Source organism: Hippocampus guttulatus, chromosome 2, assembly GCF_054856545.1.
Source record: "Hippocampus guttulatus isolate MCC_2025c chromosome 2, RoL_Hgut_1.0, whole genome shotgun sequence".
NCBI classification, from domain to species: domain Eukaryota; kingdom Metazoa; phylum Chordata; class Actinopteri; order Syngnathiformes; family Syngnathidae; genus Hippocampus; species Hippocampus guttulatus.
This window is the reverse complement of record NC_141262.1, coordinates 27,140,840-27,163,818: the sequence shown is the minus strand read 5'-3', so window position 1 is coordinate 27,163,818 and position 22,979 is coordinate 27,140,840. Positions and strand designations below refer to the sequence as shown.

The 22,979-nt window shown below is 44.2% G+C and overlaps 1 protein-coding gene across 7 annotated transcripts in view; it reads right to left on the bottom strand.

Moving 5' to 3' along the window:
* nrxn2b (neurexin 2b) overlaps positions 1-22,979 on the bottom strand; it is a 282,388-nt gene that overhangs the window by 139,023 nt on the left and 120,386 nt on the right. For 5 of the 7 annotated variants that reach the window (XM_086105123.1, XM_086105122.1, XM_086105124.1 and 2 more), the window contains 6 exons: positions 17,922-17,945; positions 13,228-13,389; positions 8,166-8,604; positions 6,087-6,470; positions 4,682-4,885; positions 2,898-2,924 (listed from right to left, as the gene is read on the bottom strand). In XM_086105123.1, coding sequence (XP_085961249.1) covers positions 2,898-2,924; positions 4,682-4,885; positions 6,087-6,470; positions 8,166-8,604; positions 13,228-13,389; positions 17,922-17,945 — 1,240 coding nt within the window. The remainder of the gene's footprint in view (positions 1-2,897; positions 2,925-4,681; positions 4,886-6,086; positions 6,471-8,165; positions 8,605-13,227; positions 13,390-17,921; positions 17,946-22,979) is intronic. The other 2 variants (XM_086105121.1, XM_086105120.1) reach the window with 2 other exon arrangements.

The window sequence follows — 22,979 nt, the reverse complement described above, 5'->3', positions numbered from 1 at the left end:
TCTGCAATTGCAGCTTGTGATCAGAGCTGTTGCGCTCTATCTTTTATCGTCATTATTCTCATTCAGAGTTTGCTTCGCGTACAATTCACCGAGGGCACGGGCAAAGAATAGGAATCTAGGAGGGCCCAGGGAAGCACTTTAAAACGGTACGTGTGAGCTGCGATAGTTAACAGGCTGCAAAAGTGCATCGCATGCCTCAGTTTCAGGCTGTTTCTCATCATGGCGTGCATGTGTGTGTGTGTGTGTGTGTGTGTGTGTGCGTGCGCGTGCCGGTAAGGGTAGATCCTGGGAGGTTAGTTGATCGGAAAGTAGATCTTCGGTCCAAAAAGTTTGGGCACCCCTGTTTTAAATGAATCCTAAAAGCTCATATACATTAACAAAATGACAACAAGGGACATTTTCACTATATTTTCCCCCAGTTTTTTTGAATGCATTTTCATTTTTGTTTTATTTTGCTTACAATTTTTTTTTCTTTTTCAGTTTTAGTTTTCGTTAAGTATGATAGTGGTGGAGTTTTACCTGTTCCACTTTAATCAAATGGATACACACGTTTATTTTCTGGAAAAAGAAAAATGCGATGTTGATATCACCCATTTTAGGAACAAAATCCGATTTTTTTTTCAAAAGGTTCAGTGCCCTCTGAGGGCCCACAGATTTGAGAGTTATTATGCAAGGAGGAATATTATCGGCCAACTCGATCGTATGTGGCCTGGAGTGGTGGGAGATCAAATGAGCATTAAGTAAAAATGGCTGGCCTCCATTGGAGCGTTAAATTGCCTGAACGAATCAAAATCCAATTCAAGCACCTGCAAAAAATACGTTACACACAAGTCGGAGTCAAACGTTGATGTGTGGCCTCAGTGCAACTTTTGCGCACATTGGGCAAAGATATCAATTGGTTGTCCCCAGGGGACATCCTGGGGTCACCATGGCAACAATTTAAACTTTCTTGCGGCATCCACATCCTTGAACAACGGTGACTTTCCAGCTCAGAAAAAAAACATGACATAGCTGCTTTAATGGCGCGAATGAAAACAGAAAAAAAAGTGAGAGGGAGTTGATGAAACGGCAACCACGACAAATTTTGCACTCACTCCAAATTAAGTTCAACAAAGCTCCATTACAATGCAAAACGGCTGCCGAACACGCAAGACGCCATCACTGAATAAATTATACATAGATTGCATAAACGTGAGTTTGACGATGTGACTGAGCGAGTGGTGGGGGAACATCACCCAAATGTCATGAAGGCATCACATCACACCCGTGTTGTAAATCAGGCTTGGAGGGGGTAATGGAAGACATGTGCCGGTGCTACGTTTTCAGAAGAAAAAAAAAAGCTGTTACAGTTACAGAAAAAAGAACATAGAATCAGATTACATGTGCATTTAGGAAAAAGAAATATCAATCTGTCTGTCTGTCTGTCCATTGATTTTTGCTATTTGCGGGCCGGCTCAGTCTTGATATGCCGCAAAGATCGAGGCCCACTGTATACAAATATGTATGGTAGCAATAATTATTATATTTTGACTTTGATAACATATTTGGTATTGGAGTAAAATATGTATTAAAATATTTGAGTTCATTTTTTAAAAAGGTTCTAGTAACACTCTTCCCGGTCTACTCGACAACACTGAAAGTTGCGGCAACATCGGCATAACATCCTGACAAATAAATAAATAAATAATAATAAATCATGCCTTCAAAATAAAAGTTCAGCTAATTTAGTAGTCGCACACAAACTATTTAGTGTTTCTTTATTGACTGCAACTGTGAAATACGCCGCTACGCTGCCCAAGAGAGTGAGCTTTTATTATCCTGTATGCTTTTATTTTGAAGGTCCAATCTTTCACAGCAGACCCGGAGGGTGAATGCTTTGAGTTGTGAACTAAAGCCTTGGATCGCCGAGGAGACCTTCCACAACTTCACAAAACGCTTTGAACGAGCACACACGAATTGCAGGGAAACGAATAGCTGAGGCACGGAGGGGTACTTTCTTTTGTAAGTCACACCAATTGCCAAACCGACACGACCATGCCCTGTCCTGACTCTGAATAAGGATGCATGTCCTGTCCAGAGCCACTTCTCGCGCACATTTCTCATAAAATAGGCAGCCTGACTGAGCGCTGAGTCAAGCCGGGGAATAAACAACCTCAACTACTCTCACCTAAAAAAGAAATAAATGACCACAGGCTGCAAATTGCCGATTCATGGTCAAGTCTTCAAATAGCTTGATCGGGAACGGCGTGTCCTTATAATTTTGTCCAGGCGTGTCCCGTCGAAGCCTACTCACAAGCAGAGACACAGTCCAAGCTGTTCTCTGTCATTGCCTGACATCTAGTGGTGATCACGAGCACTGCATGCTCAGAGTGGTGCATGCAATCACTATGTATGGGGAAAGACAAACAATTGTCTTTTTTTTTTTTTTTTTTTTTTTTATTCCCCCACTCTTGTCACCGAGCTGGTAGCCACCACCGCTTACCTGCGAGCCCTCGTCTAACCGAGACACACGCACACACAAGAAAAAAAAAACACACTCGGTAATTATTCTGTCAGCGGGAGGCCAAAACAAGGCCCGAAAAATCCTTTAGTGGTTTGTGTGTGTGTGTGTGTGTGTGCGTGTGTGTGTGTAAGTTGCCCTTTTCTGACACAATGGGGGACGTTCAAGGACGAACTGAATTTATTTTCACGATTAAGAATTAGAAATATGCTTTTCTGTCTACAATAAAAATGAGGCAAAGAGAAAACGCATGCAGTTAAGAAGAAAGTCTGCAGATTAATTGGGGAGCAAGGGTGGGGGTGGGGGGTTATAAATGAGTGCAACAGAAAAGGGGCAACCGCACTGAATTTGGATCAGATGGTACATTTCAGTCAGAAGAATGGATAGAAAAACTTACTGAGACTACAGTCTATCCTGATACAATCTGGCGGAAAGAGAGAGCGCAATGGTGAGATCAAATCAAAAGAGCAAAAGAAAGAGAGAGAGAGAGAGAGAGAGAGAGAGAGAGAGAGTTTTACATCCTTCAAGGTACATTCTGCAGACAACCAAGTATTTTCTCTGGGGCCACCATCCGGGGACGGCTCTGAGTCAGCATCACCCTTTCATTTCATCAGCCTCCGTTCCCTCCACTCATCGTTTCCGGCAGCAGAAGGCAATATTGCACCACGGGGTTCAAAGTCTGGCAGCCCCCAAATTCGTCCAGCCTTGTTTCTCACGATGATGTATTATTTTAGCATGCCGGAATTTTCCACTGGCCAGTGTGCAAGGGTGTACGCTGTATCGAGAATGCGTGTGGCGCTAAGGAGGAGAAAGTGTGTTGCTGTGGTGAGATGATGTCGCTCGTGGCGTGAATGACGGACAGCATGTTAAAAAAAAAAACACCGACATTTCACTCGGGCCAGCGTCGCTCACAGCGTGTTTCATAGTTGTTTCAGTAAATAAATTCCGATTTTGCCATCAAAAGACATTTCTCAGTCTTGCTTCTCGGTTTGTAACCTTTTTTTAAGATACATATTCGATTGTTATGTGTGCTACATTATAATGGACTCATTAAAAATGATTTTGCCGCTTTGGTTTTATTAGGTTAATTCTGTGTCATCTGTCCAAATGTAAAAAAATAAAATAAAAAAAAGATTGGTGCACTTGCCTCCTGGAGCACTTTGGGAACGCCAGAGACCCAAAACAAACAGTGACAAGAAAGGGTGATCTGCACATCCCAGCCGCATCATTCCTGCTGCACGCATTTGACAAAAGACCAAGAGTAAAAAGCCTCGATTGAAGTATCATTTTCAACTGAGCATTAGCCATAAAGGGTCATTTTCCTTGTCGCTACTCAATATGTAGCGGCGGCAAATTGTGCGCGTGCAGGTGAGAGCAGCTGAGTTGTGGTCTCGAGCCGTCAACCGCGACAGAATAGTGGACACAAACAGCCGGGGACCAGCGTCACAGAATGGAGGGCGTGGCCTCAGCAAATCAAATAGAAGTCACGTTAAGATTTCATATGAGCATTTCCTGGACGCGTCATTTGGAAGCAATACTAACAAAGTTTTGAAGCTGTGAGCAGGTCTCCCTGACAGTTTGATCCGAGGCCGCAGAAACACGAGCCATTGAAGGGATGAAAAGTTCCATGGATGGCGTGAGGCGGGGGGGGGGGGGGGGGGGGGGTTCAGATGGGCAGCAGAAAAGAAAAGTATCGAAGAGAAGAAAGGAATATTTGTCCTCGCTTGTAGTACCTCCCTTATGGGGTGTTCTGCTTTTCCTCAACTCAAAAAGTTGCAACATTTTCACAAAAGAAACGGTGAAAATGATGCAACTTTTGGTTGCGTTAGCGTACGACCTCAACTCTTAGTGGGATGACGCTTTGGAGCATCCTAACTTTTATGACAGGAAAAGGGAGGAGCTCTGATGTGATGCGAGGAAAGAAAAAGGAGAAGGTGACAGCAAGAGGCGAAGGTGCGCCTGAACAGCTTCCCATCCGGAGAGGCCCAGGAAAGAGCTTCCATCGGACGGGCAAGCTGACTCCTGATTTTGTCGACATCTAGTGGTCAAGAGAGGGAGTACTTCTTCCTCTCATGCGAGCAAGGCCAAGTTAAAAAAAAAAAAAAGTAATTTAAATGTAAAGATGAGGAGGTCAAGGATGGCAGAATGGCGAGGTGGACGAGGAATGACGGCGGGGCCTACCGAGGTTGACGGTGAGCTTGACGCGGCCGCCGTCCAGCTCCAACCGCAGCGTGTCGGCCGACTCCTTGGAGGTGCTGGCCACAAGCAGGCCGTAGGCGCGCTGGGACATGAAACGCAGCGCCACGTCCTCGGCCTCCGTGTGCATGGTGACGGGCATGATGATCTTCAGGTACATGCTGCCGTCGTAGCTCAGCACCGTCGCCTCTGCGTGGGGCGGAAAAGACAAAATTGGTGAAGTGTGACCAAATGAGGGAAACGTAAGGGAGACGTGCTAACCGCTGGAGCACATTAAATCAAAAATAGGACAATTTGCTTGGTATAAAACAAGACAAAAACGACTCAAAACAGAGCATTTTAATCCTTTGAGTTTGTCTGACACTGCAGGAACAAATATAACCACTAGAGGGCAGAAAAACATCACTAAATCAGCCCTTCAAAGATGAAGACGTTTCATCCTGATATGGAAATAAATCTTGCTCAGCCCAGTCAAACCGCCGATGATTGGACCTCAAATGTGCCTACATACATTGACCAACAACCATTCACACTCCCAATCAAAGCTAAGGACAATTTGCACTGTGAGACGGACGTGCTCACCAATCTGTCACCTTGCCGCTCACTATGTTTATATAACCTTCTATACAGTAATTAGTATTATCATAGGTTATTGATGGAAGATTGAGGTCATGGGTAAATAAGTGGCGTAGGTAAACATAACGAGTGATTCCTAACCAATTAAATTTTTATTTCCTGCAAATCTATGCCAGCAAAAAAAGAGTGAGCGCCAGCAGGCCCCCAGTTATAATCTGCATGGTCTGGTTATTTCTCGGGGGATTGGATTGTTATTTGCATTGCTCATCGACATAAACACATACACAAAAGTGCCTTGTTAGCATAAGCTATTACTTGTACCAAAATAGAATGTGTTTTTAAGTGTGTTTATGTGAAGATTTTTTTTTTTTTTTTTAAGTAGGCATGAGCTGATATTAGGTCCTGACGGGATGGTAACCGTGTGCAAATATATTGCAGTATACACAGTATTAATATTCCAGCCTTTGACCATTTAAAAAAAATGGAAATAAAAACACATTTATTTTATTAAAAAATATAAATAGAATATTTGGAACGTGGCGGCCAGTGTGAGTGGTTTTTGAAACCTTGACTTTTAAAACTACGGTAAACCGTCAAACCGGAAATCGGCCCATGTCTGTTTTGAGCGGTACATTATTATTGCATGTGACCTGTCCGACCTCGATAATTGAACACTGGCTCATTGAAAAGTATATTTGGCCCTTTAGGATTTATATTAGAGTAACCTGGTCTACAGTACATACTTTTTGTGATATTTGTCTTTGGTGGTGTACCATGAAAAAAAAAAGTCCCTCTCCATATCCCCAGAACGCACCTATCTCGCAGTTGATGCCCAGGAACCCCGTGCTGGTGCAGTCGCATATGTAGCGGTTCCAGCCCTCTTTGCACAACCCGCCATTGCCACAGGGGGTGCTGCTGCAGCGCTTCTGCAGCTCGCGCGTGCAGAAGCTGCTCACGCCCAGCGCGCTCTGGATCTCGGCCAGACGGCGAACGTCGCGGCTCTTGCCGTCGATGAAGAGGTCGCGGACGCAGCCCACGTAGCCGTAGTTGAGCAGCGCCGTCCACACCTCGGGCGGCAGAATCAGCTCCGTCTTGGACTCGGGGAGACCGCCCAGGTACATGTCGCTGTCCAGGTCTAGGATCTCGCTGCCCTCTGGGGAGCTGAAGGGCATATTGCGGCTGTTGACCGAGATGGACCCTGAAACGAGATGAAATGTGATGGTGCAAAAACAAGCAGGAGGCGAGAGACAGGGCATCTGTGTAATATGTTGCACACAGGCTAAATGGAGGAGAAAGAAAACAGAATGCAGCAGGGAGCAGGCCAAGCAAACCCCCTTCCCCCACCCGCCCTCATTTCTACCTCTCTTTCTGTGATTAACGGCTATGTCTTCATTTTCTATTAAAAGCCAATTACAGCGGGAGCAGCAGCGAGATCACACGCCGACAGACGCGCACGCTTCGTCACACACTTTCTCATTTACAGCGTGCCATTAGAAGGAAGACCACATGCACGCTGTTCATCAGTCACACATGCAGATGTTCCCATTTGCGCCCACAGAAGGCACGAGGCATCGCAAGACCAGCTTTAGGCTTGGAAACAAACAAATATACACAAGCCAATGTGGCGCCCTGGGCGAGATTCTATATGACGCCGCTCTCCATCGAAAGAAAACATTACGCATATATTTCAGTTCTGTGATGGCCAAAGATGACCTTTTCTTCCACTTTTCTCCGCAACAAATGAAGCTGTAACTGTTCATCCACTTCATTGTTATTGGGGTTTTTTTTGTTACAAAAAATTGGATTATTTCAAATTTCCTAACCATGGAATCATTTTATTTTGACAGACCATGTAAAATGCAACTTCCATCCATCCCATCCATCCATTATCGGAACCACTTTATCCTCACCAGCTGTCGTCAAGCAGTAGGCGGGGTACACCTTGAACTGCTTGCCGGCCAATCGGAGGGCACTCAAACATTCACACTCACAATCACACCTAGGGACAATTTAGAGTGAACAATTAATCTGGCGTGCCTGTTTTTGGAACGTGGGAGGAAACCCGAGTACCCAGAGAAAACCGACACCGGAACAGGGAGACCATGCAAACTCCAGACAGGAAGGCCAGAGCCCGGAATCAAACCCGTCGTTTGCAAGAATGTCGATTTCAAATTCATTCACTTGATCCACTTTATTTATGAGATTGTTTGTATTCATTTCAATTCAGTCTTCGAGTAACTTGAAATTAGGCGTGAATACGAATCATTCCTTTGAATGTTGGAGATGAATTTTCAGCTGATTTTTGGCGCCCCCTGGGAATCCACGGTGCCCTTGCATCTGCCTCTCTTGCTTAACGGACGAGCTGGCCGCAAAGCAATATTTCACTAATATATTTCACTGTGAATATTTTCACGGCAAAAATCAACGTTTGAAATGGGCATTGTTTTATAAATATAATCCTTAAATGTAGGGACCTTATACAGTCACACAGATTTGAGGGTTTTTCTTTTTATGCTTAAATGTGCCGCGATCCATTTTTCTTCCCCTTGAAGCTAGATAACACTTTGTCAACAGTACAGGTTGTGCAACGTACCTTGAAATTTTCTTTAGCTGTCACAAACTCAAAATAGTGCCTGGATTCCCATCTTGAAAACACGAATCTCACGCTGCTTCCACCATTTTTGTTTTTCATGTGACACGGCGAATACGTGACGTCACTCCCCCAGACGGGAGCTGATTTTCATCATCGTCAACTTCTATACAGTCATGAATTGTGGCAATGCAAAGTAACCGTAGTCAGACGACTAAATTGAGAAAAGTAACGCGTTAGATTGCACGTCGCCGTAGATCAGGATAGCGCGTTCTCGTCATGACCGAAGACGATACTCCTTACCTTTGCGTCCTTCTCTCTGGAAATCCACGTGACACCATTCCCCATCATTGACTTTCTTGTTGCTGGCTTTCAGCTTGGTTTTGCCCGAGCCCATGTCGATCAGCAAGTACAAATAGCCATCCAGCAGCTCCAAGGCGAAGTAATCGGTCTTCAGCTCCCTCCCGGGCTTCTGCTCTTTGGGCCCCTGCGGGCGGCCGTGGCTGAAGAGGAGGAGGCCGCTGGGCTCCGTGGTGCGGAAGTCGAAGGAGATGGAGCCCGTCTTCTTGGTGTTCCACTTGGGCAGCGAGATGAAGGACTCGGGGGTCTCGAAGGTGACCGGGTCCAGGGCCGCCACGTCCTCGCAGCGGAACACCAGGTCGCCGTTCAGGGTGATTTTTGGGTCACGCTGGATGGCCAAGCGGGAGAGCTCCAGCTTGAAGTCGTTGTTCTTGTACACCACCTTGAGAGGGTCGGGAGAAGATATCTGCGATATGACCAGTGACCTTGAAAAAGTAACTTTGTTACTTTACTGATTGCTTGATTTTAAAAGTAACTTGGATTACAAGTTGTTTGAGTCAATACTTTCAGCGGACGCCGATGATCCCCGCTTAACTTTCAACAAAACTATTTATTATATTTAGTAACGCGTGAGCTTATTAGCTCCTCAACATGGCAGCCATTACTGAGTATTTACTAAATAGGACCTTGAGCGAATATAGCGCAAACGGTTTAGCACGACAGGCACAAACTCCAGCATTGAAAATCCACAATATGCTCCAATTTTTTTTGCACAGAATGCCCTTCACGCTTTGGATAACTCCCACTTGGGACGTCAGCGTAGCGGTGGGTGGGGGTGGGGGGGGGCTGCCCAATAACGATGACGATAAGCATACAAGCGCAGGGGAAGAAAGAAAACAGCTGAGGAATGTCAGCGCATACGCCGTAATAGGCTTCGAGGGAGCGACGTTCTCCAAATGTTGCCTGCGGCCTTGACGCAGGCAACATTTGATGGAAGGTGGCTCTATTGTTCCCACTCAAATTGTCTTTACATTCATCATAGATTCGGAGCCACGGGCAAAGTAAATTATCCCTGCTTCTTGTTTTTTTTTTGTTTTTTTTCCCCCCTCATATTTGTTGAACACCTTCCAGACAGCTTTCAGAGGCGCCGGCTGTCCTCCAGGTAATGGCGCGAGGCAGCTTTTGCGCATTTGCATCTGTGTGTTTTCCCCTCGACCTGCTTCAAGCTCGCCCGACACACACACACACGCACACACACACACACACACACACACACACACACACACACACACACACACACACACACACACACACACACACACACACACACGCACACACACACACACAAACAGGCAATGGGCTAAGACGCTCATTGCATGTCTTTTCCTCAGCTTGCTGCAGCTTTGAGGTTGAAAAGGTTGAGCTGGGGTTTTTTGGATTTTTTTTATCTTTAGGGATTTTTTTTGGGGGAGTGTTAAAAAAAATAAAAACAAACACAATACAAACGTGACACCTATTGCACCCCGGTATACAGTGTATATAAAAACGAAAACTAATACTAAAACTAATTTTTTAAAAAAAAACAAAAATTGAGCGGTTTTTTTCAAATAAAACGAACAAACCTGCTCTCCAAATTAAAACGAACCAAATTAAGTAAAGTCAAAACGATTATGAAAAATCAAAAACTATTACAACCCTACTCTTGACCTCCATGGTGGAAAAATGACATATTGGATTGTGTATATTTGGTTTGGTGAACTGCAATCCTTGGCTTGATTAGAATACACAAAAACTAACTCCGGCTGAAGTAACATATCAATAGGCACTCAGAAACCTCTACCCGAACTCTTGCAAGGCATGCATTTTTATTTAGTTTTTATTTTCTCTTTGATATTTAGGCTAATTGGGACCTGATGAGTGTAAAAACAAAGAATAATATTTTTACTTGATGTAACGTCCTCGTACGTGGACGCCAGGCCCTTATACTCCAAAATTTAACATTATAGTCTTGAAAAACAAAGACGTCATGTCCACACATGTGGACGCCAGGTCCTCAGTAATTCCTTTCGAACCACAGCTCTTACATAGATCTCCCAAGTACCTAATCAAGTGTCCAACAACTGGAAAGAATGAAGGATTGAGGTTTGATGAGATGGAGAGGGTGGTAGTGAGCATCACGTGAAAATGACGTCTCACACACACACACACACACGCATTAAAAAAAAAGATGACAGTGGGAGGAGGCTGTCGCCCGAAAGTCAATAAGAAGTTGAACGGGCGGGGTCGAGGCAGTCGGGGAGGTGAGCGAATTCACGCAGTGTGAGGAATCAGTCAAAGAAATCAATTTTTAATTTAGGCCACAGCCAGGATGGCAAAGATGGCGTTGCGACGGCAGCACTCCTACCGTGGACTTAATTACACCAAAGTGGCCGCAAGAAAGGCAAACGATGAGGGAGATGTGGGGAAGATCGAAAATAGGGGCGGGGGTAAGGGGAATGTGAAATGGGAGAGCGCAAGGTCACAGTCTCGGGCGGCTGCGGCAGATGGCGCAGAAAAAAGAGAAAATTTGTGTTGCTTGGCGCATTATGCACAAACCTGTGATTCCACGCACACACACACACACACACCGCTGTGTGTCCATTGCTTCCATGACACTGGCGACTGATCAAAAGCATGAAGACTGACCGTAACCGCTGCTTATCTTCACACTCTCCAACTCATTGATGCACATTATGAGGTCATGCATCGTGCGGCTTTGTGCGACACACACAGACACACACACACACACCTACACACACACCTACACACACACACACACACACACACACACACACACACACACGTTAAAGGCGTTCAGTGCTTTCTTTTTCTTTTTTTTTGGACCTCTGCAAGCCGCAGGGTGCCGCCGAAGCGTGTCAAAGGCGTTTGACCACGACGGTTGCATGAAAGCCTCGCCACAGGCCGGAGCTGTCGATAAGCCCAGCCGAAACACACACACACTGCGACACCCCTACCCCTTCCACCTCCACACACACACACACTTCCTCTCCAACAGAGTGATGTGTTTGTTAGAGCTTGATGTGTTGAGCTTGAACTCGGGGAAAAAAAAGCTCTGTGTCTTAACTAGGGATGTGAGATGCCACTTTTATCCAATTCACCGATACCAAGTACCGACACCGCTGGTACTTTTGAAACACCATAATTACAACTGACACGGCTCAACAGTAAATTTGAATCTAAGGTGGCTTTATGTGCCCCTAGATGTATTTTTGACACTGAAAAAAAAGTCTCTTTTTTCCGGCGCATTATGTTTTTGAGATATTTTCATTTTTTGTTTTTATCCATAAAAATTTGCATGATACGGATTTTACCAACGCTTGTAATTTACAGCTCTGACGTTTCAGAAAAAAAAACATTCCACCTGTTGCTGAACTCAAGCTTTAATTCATAAATATTACACACTACATATTACTGCTATGACATTCTAATCATTATTATGAAAATGTGATTTGCGAGAGTAAAAACGGGCAGATCGAGAATCTGCAAAAAAAAAAATCATCTACAACCGTTTACTTGCATCTTTCGGAAATAAAAAATGGTGGACCACTACAGACCCTACCCGAGACATTTCTTTCTTCCTTTCTCACACATGACAATGAGTATCAGTGGCTGGTATCGGCAGCCTTCATAAGTACCCGACAGCTTCAAAGATTTCATATTCCTAATTTTAAACATTTCAGACCAAAATGCAACTTGAATATTCGTATTTACTTCGCAAATTTTGCTCATTTAAAAACTAAACAGCAGATAAATGTGTTTCCACTAACAATATGTTTCCCTTTGACACACGACAAGGAAATTTTCTTTCCTTTGACACCCCCCCCCCCCCCCCCCCCACCATCCATACTGCCAAACACTGCTTTGAGGGGTTGGCTCAATTCCTCAGCGCACCCTTCTGGGGGGGGATCCCTCCGATAAGGAAGCCAAATGCGAAAAAACGGTCTATTCTACAAGCATAATTAAGTTGGAGAGGGCGATTACGGCGAGATCCATTAAAAGCGATGGCAAAAGTAATTACTTATTCAATCAGTGCGGCTTTATGAGAAAATGCGACGGCACCATGTTGCCGCGCCTCTACACAAGTCATTACCTTTACAAGGGCATAATACTTTCAACTGTGATTGTGCCTCTTGATAGCTTGTTAAACATTGATGTAAAAGCCAGGAAGGGAACAGAAATATATTTCTTCTGCGTGGGCTTGTTGGTTGTGCACTTTTCTGTGGCGCTTCTTCGGGAATTGAGTGAGAATCCACATCCACATTGTGTTGTTTAAAAAATAAATAAATAAAAATCTGAATAAATACAAAATTCGGAACGCAAATGTGGATGGCACAGAAATGTCACCCGCAGGGGGACAACAAGGCACTCTAAAACACCAAGGCCAGGCCTTGGTGTTTTAGAGTGGCTTGTTGCAAGTGGACCATCAACAGCCAGCAAGTGGACCAGGGCATCTGGTCCACTTGCTGGCTGTTGAGTCTGACTTTTCCTCCTTTTTTTTTCTTTTAAAGCTATTCTTGCTCTTCTGCTTTTCTCTATGTGACGTGCGCGCACTCAAACCCAACAGCGAGGCACTGTAAAGCGGCTACGGCAGTGGATTATCAAGATACATTTTGGGTGGGTGGGCATAGGAAGCTAGAGTTGATTTGTGTGGCGTGTGTGCACTCACAGCCAACAACGAGGCACTCTAAAGCGGCGACGGCAGTGGGTTATCTGAAGGGAAGATACATTTTGGGGGGTTGGCATAGGAAGCTACAGTTGATTTGTGTGTCGTGTGCGCACTCACAGCCAACAACGAGGCACTCTAAATTGGCGACGGCAGTGAATTATCTGAAAGGAAGATGCATTTTGGTGGTTATTGGCAGAGGTAGCTAGAGTGGATTTGTTCATGTTAAGGGATTAATCAGAACTTTTACTTTTACTCGATTTTTTTTTTGTTTTTTTTTTTGTGTAGCATAATAATCCGTTGAAGTGCCAAATTATTTTGCCACCTGCGGCCGAGACTCACGTCTTTGAGGCAGCCCATGAAGTTGTTGCTGACGGGCGATCCCGGCAGGTCCGCGGTGTTGGGGCTCCCGCCGATGTAGAAGAAGTCGTCGGAGCCGAGCATGGTGTAGTCCTCCTGTGTGTAGCCGGTGGTGGTCAGGATGCCGTCCACCGAGATGGTTACCTGGCAACAGGCATGGCAGCAGAACAGATAAAGAGGTGGTGGGGAGAAGGGGGATACGGAATCGACGGGAGAGGAATTAGAGCGATGAAGACATAAAAAAAAAAAAAAACAAGAGACAGAGATGGTTGAGTGGCTGGTTTGTGCCCGAAGTGCTGGTCCATGCTTGTTTTTGTTTTTTTGAGAAAAAAAATGGCCGCTTCTTTTTAGAGTGCAGTTGTACACTCTATGCCGACAAAGCAAAACGCATCGATGAGTGCCCCTAACATGTCTGAACAAGACGGCTCAGGCTTTAACCATTGAGTCAGTTTGTAATGCTCAATTACTGTTGTGTTCTTATTTCTTCTCTTCCTGTATGGTATTTCTTTAGATTTATTCATTTATTTATTTGCTACTGGACTCTACAGGTCCTTCTCAGCTGAAGGTCACGTTTCTCTGTTGTTGTTGTTGTAGTACTTTCCTACCAAACAGAGCAGCTCATTTTTATGTCTGCTGTCGCTCCCCCCGGCGACTTGTGTATTGGGAACGTGCGGGCGGGGGCCAGGGGGGCGTTCTATCTTTTCTTTTTTCTTTTTTCCCTACCTCCTACATGACTTTTTAAAGCCTGCAGTGAAAATTGGAGCTTAACACGTTGGGTGGGCATTGTGCTGTTTTGTTTGTGGTCGTGTTGCTGATTGATAAACTGCCAGACACCTCGCAAGGTCTCAAATACAGAAAAATAAGTCATCAACAGTCAGTGGAAAGGCTTCATAATGGCATGTGCGAAAAAATGCCGCACTGTGTCATTATTTCCACAACAGGAGTTAGGGCCTGTTGTTTTTCCAAAGCAATTAGTAAAAGGCATTTTCAAATCAAGTCTCCTAAATATGTTATTCAATGAAACTCTACACCTGCAGGGGGAGCCAGGTGGCAAACTACATTTGAAATCAATGCAAGAATGAACACTTAGACTTGGAAAAAACAAAACAAAAAAAAAAAAACGGTTGGGTCACAAATAACCCCGTGATGTGTCTTAATGGGACCGACCCCACTTGGATAATTTTAGCACACCTTTTTGGGTTATTAATTTCACCCCCATATAATTGGATCAAATGGATCAACCACAAAAAACAACTCTCGCAAATTGGATTGTTTGATACAAAACAGTTTTTAAATGGTTTAACAAGTATAAAAACCACCTGAAAGAAATTGTGGTTTTGTGGGTGATTCATTTGAGCCCAAAAACTGTCAGATTATGTATTTAGTTAGGTGGCATTGTTTTGTGGGTTAATCATTTGAGCCCAAAAGGTTGGATGAAACTGACCTAAGCGGGGTCATTGGCGTCATTTTCACCAAACTTTTGGAGTTATTCGTTTCACCCAAAAGTTGGGTCAAATGAATAATCCACAAATGAACTTAAAGAAATGGGTCGTTGTCCACAAAATAACAACGACAACAAAAATCGTTTGTTTGGTACAAAACAACTCACTTTTTACGGGGGTTATTCATTTGACCTCAAAGTTGGATCAAAAGAATAAACCCAAAACACAACCAATATTTTGGGGTTATTCATTTGACCCAACTTTTTAGATCAAATGAGTATCCCAAAAAGATTTTTCAAATTGACCAGATTGATTTCGATCAACTTTGACCCACCATTTTTGTCCCCATTTTTTTCATTGATTTGACCCAAAAAGTTGGTTGAAACAAATAATCCACAAACCAAACCAAATGTATTTCATTATTTCTTTCTTTTCTTTTCCGTTTTTTTTTCTTTGAGGAGGGGGGCGGTATTCATTTCACCCAAGAAGTTGAATGAAACTGACCCACGTGTTGGGTGGTCCCCTTTGAACCAGCAACTGGGCTCATTTTGACCCAACCGCTTTGAGAGTGGACCATGTAAAAAGATGAACTTGCTGGCAGCACAACTGTAGAGAAACCCAGCGTCGAATAAACATCACGGGAGTCACGTCGGTATTTTGAAGACACAAGGTCAGAGTCAAAGAGAGGATGAGAGTGGAGATTCAAAAGATGTCTGGCAGATTATAATTTAGTGGTGTGTCGGTGTGCGTCAGCTCCACATGTGGGTTAGTAAAGGGGCGGGTTTGGGTTTGTCGGGCGGTGAACACACTCGGTTAGTACTGTGGTCAGTAAGGGGAAGGTTGTTAGTAAACTTGCAACGTTACATTAGTAGCACATTTGCGTGTTTTTTTGGGGGGGGGGGAAAGGGTGGTCAGTTTATTAGTCTAATTGAATTAGTCGAGAGAATGGGTGACAGATTCTTCGCTCAAACCAAAGCCATGTTTGGACTGCAGATGTGTGATTTTGATCCGAACAGATATACAAAAGAATCCAACCAAGTTTACGAAAAGGCGATGCACACAAGCCATGCACTTCACGTGGAAAGATGCAGAAACGTGTTACTGGAGGCGAACACGAGAGCACGTGGATGGGGAGAATCAATCAGGGTGGTATTAAAAAACACACCGCAGGAGACACATGCAAAGAGAGCACACAGTGGTCATGGATTAGCTCAGCAGATTAAAAAAAAAAAAATTATTTAAAGGGGTAACAAGAGCACGAGGAGAGGAAGGACATTAGCGTGTATTATATCATCACACCAAATTACCTTTAACTAAAGACAGAACATTGCAAATGCACTTGTTACTCTCGATGCAGCACGGAGCAAAATGCGTGTGTGTGTGTGTCCTCTCTCTCCCAGCTCCTAGCCACCCCGCTCCTTTTGTTTCCATGTGTGAGGTCGTTATTGGTTTTAGTTGGTTAATTTCAAACGGAACTAAACAAGAAGAAAAAAAAAACAGCACAGAGGGGGAAGGGTGGCGGCTAACGTGTCGAGTGGCCGTATTGATTATATTAGAAGAATTGATATATGCATGTATATATGTTAGCCGTGATATATACATAGACATATATGCTCAATGTAATCATTTGAGAAAAGTGGATCACGGTGGGGTGGGGGAGGGGTGTCATGCAGAAGTGCACGTTAGTGTTAGTATTTATGATGGCTCGCGCGCACACAGTCCAGCTCTTGCAGTGGAGAACATTAAAAATGCACTGAAGGCAGCTCCAGTGGAATCTGTCCATCCTTCTATCTCTCAGGTGTCAAAGTCAAGGCCCGGGGGCCAGATCTGGCCCGCCACATCATTTTATGTGGCCCGCGAAAGTATATCAAGCATATCAAGTTCCATGATGCTTGCTAAAGTCTGAACCAAAATTTTATATTTTCATATGTAATCCACAATAACAGTTATTATTTTTGACTTCTGATTTTAAAACTAGTTATCATTTGTTGTGCGCTGTGTATGTAATGTGTGGAGGGGATTCAAAATTTCTAGGTTTCCCAAAATTCACAACGGCCCTCCAAGGGAAACCGTAACTACAATGTGGCCCACGACAAAAATGAGTATGACACCCCTGTTCTATCTGACTTGGCAATCGATGCAATTTAGAGTGCCTCGTTGTCAGCTGTGAGTGCACGCATATCACAGATAGAAAGGTGAAAAAGCGGGTTAAAATATGCAGTATGTATGCATATGTATAAGTCCGATATGGTAGCTTTTAGAGCGCCTCATTGTCTACATGGAAAAACCCCACTATGACCCAGTGGAATATATTCCAGCTAGGCTTCAAGTGGAGCTCAAACATGTGATGGTGTCAACAACACCTCTCTGTGGGGTGTGACACATTTTATTTTATTTCACTTAAGTCAAAGCTATTTTGTTGTATGAACGGCAACAGACGGACACACAGGGTAAGTGTCGTCGAGTGAAAGAGCATCAAATTGCCGCGCCCATTACGAAATGTCGCTGTCATACATCCATTAGTTGGAGTAAATCACTTCCAGAACCATGGTGTAAAATCCTCTAATTTCTGGCGGCACCCGGATGGATATGCTCGGCGTGGAAGAGCGGTTGGGAATCACAGCTCCAGTCGAAAGCAATTTTTCAAATGGATAGATCAACGTGAGCGAATGTTTGTGCTACGCTGACATTCACTGGAGGCACCATCAGAGGATGTTTGTTCACCCGCTTTACAAGTCTGCTGCGTGCGCTCACGTCTCGGGGGTTGCTCTTGGAAAAACAAATCAGAAGGGAATGTGGGGGGGAGGGAGCCAAAGGAAAAAAGAACCCAAAACGAAACACTTTTCTAAAGCTCAATTTAGACTATAATTCTTTATTTCTTCATAGGGCTAATGCGGAAAGTCAAGAAAAAAAAGAACCAAAGCGGAGGGGGTGAAGGGGAGATAAAAGAGCAAAAAAAAAAAAAGCAAAAAAGTCTAAAAGACATTGGAATTTTTGGAGACCTCTTTGGATGTGTTTCAAAAGGTAAGGAAGAACTGGATGGCAATTACCAAAAAAAAAAAAAAAAAAAAACAGGCAGAATTTGGCAGCTACCTGATGGCGGATTGAACATTGAAAAGCAAACAGAAGAGAAACAGGGAGGAAACATACCAAAAAAAAAAACAAAAAACAGAAGGTCAAACCAAACTAAAGGACAGTTAGAATGATAACTACCATATAATGCAGTTTGTTTACCATAGCGTGTCCGATGCCTGCGTGCTACGGGAGAAAACAGGGAGGGGGAGGGAAAGGAATAAAAAAAAATAATAATAATGACCAACCTTAAACTCAGGAGAACACACTTGATGCCCCGCCCCCCCCTCCCTCCCCAAAAAGTGAAAGAAAAGCCCTCTTCTCTCAAAAAGTAAGAGACAATACTGTCAAAATGCACGGAAAAGAATGCAGCGGGTTCCCTAACGTCATAATTAAGATCCAAATCAAGAAATAAAGAAAAGAAGCTCAACAGCTACACTAACTACGGTTTTGCGCAGATCTAGAAAACAAAAGAAAAAAAAGGGGAGAAAGGATAGCACATTTGTTAGTATGTTAACGTTGCAGGTTAAGTCGAATGGTTGACATTCCGTGGATGACACAGTGTTAGTTAGTGGGAGGGAAAAGCGCAACTGGAGAGGCCAAACCAAAGCACCAATGAACAGAATCAAAGTGGAACAAAGTTAGACTTTGTTGTTAGTAAAAGAGACAACAGTTAGCAAAAATTAGGACACAGGGATTTGTGCGGTGCTTACTACGTGTGTGTGTGTGTGTGTGTGTGTGTGTGTGTGTGTGTGTGTGTGTGTGTGTGTGTGTGTGTGTGTGTTCACGACTGGGACAATGCACCACTATATGTTGACTTTTTTTCTTTTTTTTTTTTTGGCGACATTCATTTGAAATTTCCGCAAATGGACACAAATCAGCCCAAGTTCAGAGTGAAAGGTAATCAATCAAATCAGTCAGATGGAGATTCATAATAAAACGAAAAGCTTATGTCGTTTGTGTGTTCCGGCACCCTAAAAAAAAAAGAAAGAAAAAGGAAAAAAAAAAAAAGACTGTTGCAGAGTTAGTACAATTCCATTCTTGACAGCATTGCCAGGAACCCTATGGGGGAAAACAATCAAAAAACATGAAAATAAGACGATTGTTATGAGTCAGTACAGGTCTACTAGAACAGCTGAGCATTCTTTTGGGTTATTCAGATGCACTTGAAAGGGTGGCAGGTGTGTGTTGACTCCCATTTAACATTATTTCTGATCGGCCACAGTGACGAGGGTGTGCACAATTATGCAACCGTATTATTGAAGCTGTGTGTGTGTTTTTTTTTTTTTAGTTGGACAGGTAATAGGGAACATTAATGGCGGAAAAAAAGTTTTGAAACATTTTATCCCGGTTTCTTTTTTTCCCCATCCAAGAAAAACTTTTGAAACGGGGCGGGTCGACTTTTTCGATCCGTGGTGACGCGACAAATGGCATTTCTCATGTTATAATTCTGACGGCTCGTCTTAACTGAGTCAGATTCTCGGAGTGGCTCGTCTAGTCGCGTTTTCCTTCGCCCCCGACGCAGTCTGATTGTACGCCGCGAACGGCACGTTACCCGATTTTAGGTGTGCAAAACGCGAGTGGAAATGTCGCGCAAATGAGCCTTGCGTCCATGTTAAAAAGGCGCGAAATACGAGCCAGGCAGTCAGTTCCGCCGCCTGTCTGTTCAGACGCCGGCTAAAAAGCGGACTGGCCCATTTCTGTCACTTGCGTGTTGAATCTCCGCCTTGTAAAGTCACATCGGGGATTACAAGTCGCCTCTGTTGTGTTTCGCTTCGATGAGTAACAAACTGCTCTCTCGTTTCCCTCCTTTTTGCTTTGGGTCTCACATTGCGGCGTTCAAATCTTCTCTTATCTTGTTGTCTCGACTTCCCGCTGGAAAGACAAACCACGTGTCCTCAAGCAGACAAGCGTCACCGGAAAAGTAAATTTTCCAACTTTCCCGTTTGGGGAATTTGTTGTGGAAGAACGCCACCACATCACCATCACTTGGCTTGCAGTGCACCTTGCTCACCACCAGGCGGCACTGCAAGCCCATGGTCATCTGGCAGATTTTCATTTATTTCCCCCAAGCCCCTCCCAGCCTCTGAGAGTCACCTAATTGTGCACTTTGCTGACAGCTACATTATGCTTATGCAAAACAATGATTACAGAAACGGGCAAAAAAAGGGGGGGGGGGGGACTGATGACAAGTTTTCTTCTTTTGGACATGAATTAAGGGCTACGTGGAGACATTTCTTCATTATACAGAAATGTAAAGCAGATTAAAGCGCGTATGGGGAGTCGGGTTAGGGTCAAAGGGCACTTGGCCCATCTGCTGGAAAGCACCATGAGAGACTCACACTGTTATTTGCACAGATTGGCTGATATGGTTTGTTAGTTCTGGCTCCAAACATATTTACACAAATCCCCCACCCCATCGCGAGGATTACGTTCCAGACTGCCCTGCTTGAAGTGAAATCCGCGCCATCGAAAGACCCTTTTTAAATACTGTACTCCCTAAGCATGCTTTTTCTCAAGCAGTTACGGCACATTGACTCATTTGTAAAATAATGCAAATGATAACAAAATTATTGCACAACCAGTGTAACAGGCTATTGATCCCTCGATGTGGTTACAGTAAACAAATTGTTTATTTCAACCAAACCTCACTCATCATCTCACAATACATATCAGTGAACAGACGCACATGATAAAATCAACCCAGAACTGTCACTTTCTGCGGGCGTAAAAAGCAGGATTGAAGAGGATTTAATGTTTCATCATTTTATCCATCCATCCATCCATTTACCGAACCGCTTAATCCTCACTCGGGTCGCGGGTTTCATCATTTTAAGCAAAAAAAATGAACTGATATACTTTCTGTGTTCAGTCTTCTTTCAAATTTACATTTAGAGAAAATAGAGTTTTTAAAAAATGTTTAAAGAAAAAGCTTAATTCGTTAAAATCTATTGCCTGAAGAAAACATTTTTTGTTGAATTAAAAAAAAATTTTTTTTAGAATTTAAAAAAGACTAGTTCATGATCAATAATTGAACTATTTACCACATCAACTCCATTATTGGTCCATTTAACTTCAATTGTTGGCCTTGTCCACCAAAGTTTGCCCACCCCTTATTTATATGAAATCTTCGTCAGAAAGAAAACGTGGACTCATCCAATCTGAGACAATGCTCCATTTTGAGCAGATCCCCGTCGGGTTAACAGACGAATAAACACCATTTCTTTAAGTGCGATGGCCTACGTTCCTTTGAACTGAAAGCAATGGAGACAGACAATGCGTGCGTTGCTTATTATGATGCACTCGGTGGGTAGGTGGCTCACGTCACGCCGCAAATCTTTCCAACTCGTGTCGGCTTTTGAAAGTCATTAGGCTCGTGTCGCTCCGCTGATCCGACAGCGCCGCCACACCTTCCACCCGCAATCCACGAGATGTCTCGAGTGCGGCGCGGAAACCTACGTGGCTTGTCACTTAGAGATGGGGTTGAGGCTTCATCAAGTTGGCCACAACTTCACTCTTGGGGAACCCTGTTTGGTTTTAATGCTCGTCAACCTGTTTGGGCATTCAGAGTTGCCCGCGCCGGCCATTATTAGCTCTGACATGCCATTCGTTCCAATTACAATTAGCCTCCAAAATGTGACCTAGTAAGCACGGCGAGCGTAAGTGAAATGGATTGTGTCTCACCGTCGCACTCGGCAAGTGCCAAGTGATGAGCTCAGCAGATACGAGATGCGCAGGCACTTGCTGGAAAATTTTAGAGCACAATTTAGGGCAGTGTGTTCCTGTACCTTTAAGAGTGAATCGCAACATATCAAGAACAAAAGCGAAAGGTGGAGGTGTGAAACCAACTGGACGTATTTCAACAAGTGTATTCATCTGTTAGCTGTGTGCTTTTAAAGGGGCCATATCATGCTAGTTGAAGCTTCCCACACTTCACTATCGCCAATTACCCAGAGCATGCCGTCCCTGATGCGGGAGCCACAAACGTCGGGCCGGGAAAACGACGACGCTGTGCCCGTTCAAGTGAATGGCACCCGGTGTGTCGAATGAGCCACTGCTCCCCGACTGCGGTGCAGAAATCAACGTGTTTCACCGGTGGCTGCTCTGACAAAGTGGGCGTGTGCGGGGGCAGGCCGGAGGTGGCTCCTCATTTTGTGATGTACGAAAGTAAGGGTCCTCGCACAGTCGTTTTTTTGGGGTTGGGAAGGGCAGGAATTGGTAGCTCAAAATAGTGGATTTCGCATGACATGGCCCTTCTAGTCAAGTCAAGTCAACAGTATTTATAGAGCACTTTCAAACAGCCATCGCTGCATACAAAGTGCTGTACAATGAGCAATTTAACATGCACAATAAACAGTAAGACAAATCGGTAATTAAGGCGGTAGAAAGCACCAAACAGTAAAACCAAGAACAAATCTAAGTCATGCTGAGTCGAATGCCAAAGAATACAAGTGCGTTTTGAGGAGGGTTTTGAAGATGGGCAGCGAGGAGGCTTGCCAAATGTTCAGTGGGAGGTCATTCCAGAGAGAGGGACCAGCAACAGAAAAGGCTCGATCCCCTCTGAGCCTCTGTTTAGTTCTTGGTACTTCTAATAAAGTCTGGTCCACAGACCTGAGGCGCCGGGCAGGTGTGTAGGGGCGGATGAGCTCAGAGAGGTAAGGTGGCGCGAGATTATTCAGAGATTTGAAAACAAATAAGAGGATCTTGAAAATAACTCTAAAATGAATGGGGAGCCAGTGAAGGGATGCCAGAGTAGGAGTTATGTGCTCCCTCTTACGAGTACCAGTCAAGAGGCGAGCAGTGGCATTCTGGACCAGCTGAAGGCGCTTAATGGAGGACTGGCTGACTCCAAAGTAAAGGGCATTGCAGTAATCGAGCCGGGATGTGACAAAGGCATGAATTACTGTCTCAAAGTGTTCATGTGAGAGGAGAGGTTTTATTTTGGCCAGCTGTCTAAGGTGAAAGAAGCTGGATTTAACAACGGCACCAATTTGCCGATCGAGTTTGAAATCACTGTCCAGTTTAAGGCCCAAGTTTGAGACTGTTGACTTAAGATAAGGAGACAGGGGGCCCAAGTCTACAGGATGGAATGTACAAGGGCCACTGGGACCAAACAATATCACCTCTGTCTTCTTTTCATTGAATCTCAAGAAATTTTGTGCCATCCAGGTTTTGATTTCTTCCAGACAGGATAGGAGTGGCCTTAATGAGAAGACGTCT